General features: G+C 36.3%; 1 protein-coding gene across 2 annotated transcripts in view; it reads left to right on the top strand.

Annotated features, from left to right (window-relative positions):
- The window catches only part of EGLN3 (egl-9 family hypoxia inducible factor 3), a 37,959-nt gene extending 33,782 nt beyond the window's left edge, over nt 1-4,177 (top strand). For both annotated transcript variants that reach the window (XM_088145377.1, XM_007432414.4), the window contains exons 4-5: nt 161-234; nt 1,290-4,177. In XM_088145377.1, the coding sequence (XP_088001503.1) occupies nt 161-234; nt 1,290-1,327 (112 nt within the window). In that variant the 3' untranslated portion in view covers nt 1,328-4,177. The remainder of the gene's footprint in view (nt 1-160; nt 235-1,289) is intronic.
- The last annotated feature ends 1,823 nt before the right edge of the window (nt 4,178-6,000 follow it).

The following is a 6,000-nucleotide window of genomic DNA, read 5'->3' on the forward strand; positions in this document are numbered from 1 at the left end:
AACTAAAGGTGCCAGAATGAGTAACTATCTGACTGTCTTCATATTTGAAAATATTGCCATGTAAAGTCACCAAGCAACATAATAAGTTGTCTGCTCTGTGAATTTCCAAAGATACAGTAAAGCCTCAATGTAATGGGTCATGGATTTTTTTCCTTCGCAGGTATGCCATGACTGTGTGGTATTTCGATGCTGAAGAAAGAGCAGAAGCCAAAAAGAAATTCAGGAATTTAGTTGGTATGAGAATTTATTTTTTATCTCCGATGGATACTATCTACCATGTTCTGATGTCACAGAATTAATTACATAGGGAACACCTGTGCTCAATCCAGAAATGATTGAAACACATTGAAACAAGTTCCTGTAGACTGTTCATTTTTATGCCTGTTTCATCCCTAAATGACTGGGACCAGATATCTCAAAGAATGCCTTTCATATCATCCTGCCTATACCAACACCTTCACAGGAAATTCTTCTCTATATATTTTTGTTTAGAGAAGTACTACACGTGTGCAAAAAATGAGTCTTTTCTGTGATAGCACCCAATTTAGGAATTTCTTCCCAAAGATGTTTGGATTGATTACATATAAACCACATTTACACACCATTCAGAAGAGACAATAAAAAAGCTAAGAAGGAAACAAAAAGATCAGAACACATCCTCTCCAGCAGCCAACACCCAGATAAGCAGAGATTAACACCAGGCAAGCAATCAAGCAGAAAACAATACCCTAATCAAGGAACTACCAAGGAGAAAAGCACCCCCCACACACCACCAACACTGGCAGGGCAAGTATATAAACAGGGAGCAAACCCCACACTCACTTGCACCAATGATGTTCCCTAGTTGGGTAATGAAACGTCTGCAAGCAAACAACCAGGCTCAGAGAGCACCAAGGACTCCACAGTTCAACCTTGAGCTACAGATATTCTCTTCTGTTGACTCCATATTCTTTCTAGTCTTAAATTAAATCTGTTTGCTCAAGCATTCTGAAGATAATTTGGAAGTGGAATTCAATGTACAGTCTGTGTTTAACTTACAGTTAGACTATTTTTCCTTTTTTTTTTTTTTTGGTTTTATAGTTTTATGCTGTCTGATTTTTATGGTTATATTGTTTTTATAATTTTATGTATACTACTATGAGATAGAATGTTATAAAAATAGAACAAATGATCAAAGAGCATATGAAATGTTCATGCTTATTAACATTGTGTAGAGGTTGTGTATGGATTGATTGATTGATTGATTGATTGCATGGCTGTTTAACGATGTTTTCAATTATTCATTGCAGATGCAGGAAAGACAGAAGCAGTTCTCAGTGAAGACTGAATAGCGATTGACTCGATACAATTTTTGTGTAGTGATGATTTTTGGACTATTTGCAAGCAATAAGATCCAAAGATTACATGGTCTGTTTCCGATGATTATTGGATACTCTTCAATACACTATTTTTGGCACTGTCTAATATTTACATATTACAGTGATGGTACATGGCAGCTTCCAATCTTTTGTATTTGGCATAAGCCTCCCTCTTTTCTTCTTGCCTTTTAATTGAAGAATACCACGAGAATGAAGAATATCACCAAATCTCGTATGATATCAAGATGAAGTTGGCAATACTAGTAATAAAAATACTAAACATTTGAAATAGTTGGAGAAACCTGAGTCTTATTTGCACTTTAGTTACATTTTCTGGTTCAGTGGGAAGGAACTTGACGAAGGATCCTCTATGGCAGACTGCAGATGAGCAACACGAGCAAGCCGAGATGCAAGCCAGAACTGCATATTTGTCAGGAGCCAAATTCATTATGTCAGTGCAGAGCTTTTATTGGGGTGCCTCACCATTTTGTTTACAGACTATTGGTTTCATTGGCCTGTACCATTAATTGCTAAATTGAAGCCTCCCACTTGCCATAAAATTGCCTGGATTTTATCCACATTGTTAAAGCAGTTCTATCACTTTGCCTTTTAAAGACCCCAAACAGAGGTGGTAGCAATTGTGCAGCTACACATGGAGTTCTTAAAAAATACTTCTTTTGTGGGATAGCTCTGGGAATGATTGTCGTCATCTTTTAAAACTTCGTTTTGCAAAGCAGCCAGCCAGCCTCACCAGCTCCTGCCCATTGCAAACTTTTGGGAAATACTGATGGCAGGCTAAGAGCAAGTATGCCAAGAAATCATCTAATCAAACTTCATTTTCATTTTAATATTTTTTAACTGATCTTCCACTAGTCACACTTTGTATGTGACAAAAATTGAACTCCAGCAGTTAAGCGTATTCTTGTTAAGACTGGCTTGATGGATAACTAGCCGACGAAGAGGCACGGAAAGCCGTGTTCAGCTGGTTCATATCTGTTATAAATAGTACAGTTCTACTTGAGAAGCATTTGCAGTGGCCACTGAAAATGGCATGTAAACATGCATTAAGTTGTAGTGTAGATTCTGGGTCTGTTATAAATGGGGCTAGGATTGTTCAGCTGAATCTCAGACCTAATCACTGTTGTTTTGGAACCCATAAGAAAGTGTGCTTAGAACTGCAGATTTACAATTCAGTCTTAAGGTTTGATATGCCAGCAAAATAAATAAATTAATGTGTTATATGGGATGTGCCAATTGCTGTACCTATGCAATATCATATAGTATGAACCTTGGGGGTGGGGAGGCAGATGCACTATGAAAATGTTTAAGATAAGATTCGTAGATCTAGGTTGTCAGCACCATGTCAGGATAGATGTTGCTATCATGACGTATTGAAATTATAGATACAAAATTTGGTCCCAGGTGTCACTTTACTACAGGTAAATATATCATTCCTGCATTGAAGCCATGAGTTGTACAGAGACAGATTATGAAGCACACACTTCCTTTTTCTAATTTCACTTTTAAAAAAACACAAAACCCTGTAATGAATACACTTTTCAATTCTTAGCGGTAGATACTGGACTCTGAGCACTTAGACCAAAAAAAAAAGAAGAAGAAAAGAATACTGTTTTCATCAAAATACGCAATGTAAAAATCCTTTGAGGATAGTTGCTCATTTCACTATGGTCTCTAGCAGTGTTTTGAATATTGTGACAGAGACTGTGTTTGTTCTTCCAAGTGCCCATACTTTCCTCCAGGTTCGATTTTGATTCTTCTTTTTCATTCCGATTAAATTTTTCAGTTTAATTTTGCCTATTACTCTTTATACAGCTAAAAAAGGATGGCTGATATATCTCCTTGTTATTTCAGGAGACATACAAGTCACTTCCCTAAAACTTGAGCCAGAGAACAAGACTAATATTTAGGAATTATGCAGACTTAGCCCAAATCCAGTTGAGAATATTTCAGTTTTTTTCAGCAACACAGTATGTATAAAGCAATATATTTCCAAACAAAATGGCAATTATTTATTTCAGGAAACAAGGGTCTCCTACTACCTGCATTTGATGTCTGAATTTTAAGATGTTCCCAGATGATTCCCTTTCTTCTTAAATATTCCCATGAATGTTCCTCTTTGATCACATAGTTTTATACATTGAGACATTGTGCTATGTTGTTTTTGTATGAAATTGTTTATTTCAGGAAGAAATGTCAGCTCAAATTTGTCTTGTGTAAAATAGACTTAAAAACTAATTGATTTCATTTGTGCTAGTGAGTTTTTCTCCTATCTCTTGTGAGCAATGCTTAAAGAGCTCATCATGGAAAGAAAATGCAGCTATATATATTCGCATCAGGAGAATTTTATAGGCATCAGTGAGACTTTATGAATCAAGAGAAGATGATAGTATTTATTTTAAAAAACAAGGAAGGCATCTAGTAACATCTTAAAGACTGGTATGGATTACAGCTTAAGCTCTCATAGACTACAGTTGACTTCATTAGATTTTTATTTGTTTTTGGCTGCAGCAGACTAATAGTCCCACGCCTCTAGAAATTACTTGAAAGAGAAGATTGGCATCAGCCTAGGCATGTTTATTTCCATTTGCCTGTGTCAGAATTTTCAAGTCTCAGGTGCAAGAACAGAAAAAGAGTCTGCTCAAAGTCTGTTTAATACGTCTTATTGAGAGGGAACAGTTTTGAAGAGGAAGGCAGTCTGAGCAAATTGTAGAAGGTCAGGAAACAGTGAGGTCTACCTTGCCAGCTGACAGGTCTATCCAACCATAACCTAAAAGGAATCCATTGTCATCTCAAGTCTGCACATGACAGATCCTTGGAGGGGGATACTAAAATAAATAGGAATTACTAGTACATTTGAAAAGCACGATCTCTGCATGGATCAGGAAACTGCATAGCATCCTTCAGTCTCTTCATTTGGAGAAAACTCTGATCCACAGAAGCTTCTTTAAAGGAAAGAAAAAGCGTATCTCATAACCCCCCATTCCCTTTTAGCTTAACTTGCTCCAGGTGTTTGGAGAACCTCCTGTTCACTGATGCATCTCCTGGGGACAAAAAGTCTGTAAATGGAAGGCTCTTTTTACCCTATTTGCATGTGATGAAATAAACCTACCTATGATTTTCCCACAAGATTATGCAATCAGACCTGTTTTCTCCTACACCTGTATAAAGAAAATTGTTATTTGAATTGCTCTTAATGTTCCCAACTTACTGTAGACAGAATTAAAAATGGAGGAATTGTAGGGGGAAAGGTATGCTTCATAGTGTCTGCTTATGTCTTGAAAGAGAAGAAATTGGGTAACAGTTTCTGTGTAATATCCTATGTAAAAGGTATGCAGCCTCTTTATAGTTGGGGAAAAAATCATAGCTGAGCCCTTTCGACTGCCTAAGCAATTTAGAACTTGAAAATCTAGTGTGATCATCAATTGGCTGTGATTATAGGGGTAGTGAGATGTTATTTGAATATTTTATTATAATGTTTCATTGAGTTTTATTTATGCAAAATGGTTAACTTCCAGATTATTACAAAAAAAAATTTTTTTTAATGGTTCTGAGTGCAGTTTCAGTCAGCAATCTGTTAGGAAATTGTCATAATGGAGCTCCAACGAAATTATTGGATGAACAGGGAAAAAAAATGTTGATTTGGCTGTTTAGAGTCCAGGAGCCAAAGGTACTTTTCATTGCTATTTTTCTTGTCATGACCAAAGGCACCTCTTGGAGGATGGACTAGAAAAGGGTGCTGGGGCAAAGGTGAAGAGTGACATAATTTCATTGCATTTAGTATAAATAAAGTATGATTAATAAACAGTTCAGAGTCACATCTAAAGCTAACTCTTCAGTTCTACATTTCATGGAGTGGCAAGATAATTCTTTCTGTCTAGAAAAAATTGTCATATTGCATCCATTGTTAAATTGTCAGGATTACAGCCTTCTAGGATTAGCCTAATAGTTAATTTAAATACAATCCAATAATTATCACACCAGACTTGATCCCTCTGAGTATTGTACAGTCATTTAAAATAAACTATTTACTATAGGAAAAAGTTGGGCAAAAAGATCAATTCTGCCTTCTAAAAGCTATTAGTATGGAGAGGCCATTTGTATTTTTAAACCTAATATACATTTTGGAGACAACGATGAAAACTATTTTATCTCTTCTGTGTTTCTTTTGTTTCCATAAGGTTGAAACTGCTGGAAAAAGAGAATTCAGAAATGTCATTTTTGAAAAAATAATACTGTGTTCTATCCCTGCATGATTGCTTTTCTGTGTAACTGTTTCTACTACTGCTTGCTTTGGAAGGTGCATTAATTTGCTGCCCATTTTTATTCTTACTTTGTGACTGGATCCCCAACAGTCTCTCAGGAGGGCAAGCCTTTTGCCAGGCTACATGCTGGTCATTGTTGCTGGCAGGTGGGCTGGATACTGATCTATACTGTGGAATGTCGGCATTCTATCCACATTTGTCTTTGTGTTATTTAAAAAAAATGTAGAATGAAATAAAATCTTGCAGAAGTCAATAAACACTGGCTCATATATCCTGTACTGCCTCAATAAATCTGTTTTGGTGGTGTCTCTATAAGCATGAGTAAGACAGTAAGGCGTGGACTTTATCATAGTCCAGTT

Source organism: Python bivittatus, unplaced genomic scaffold (assembly GCF_059951505.1).
Source record: "Python bivittatus isolate LINGU-HERP-01145 unplaced genomic scaffold, Pbiv_v1 ctg000480_np1212, whole genome shotgun sequence".
Lineage (NCBI taxonomy): Eukaryota > Metazoa > Chordata > Lepidosauria > Squamata > Pythonidae > Python > Python bivittatus.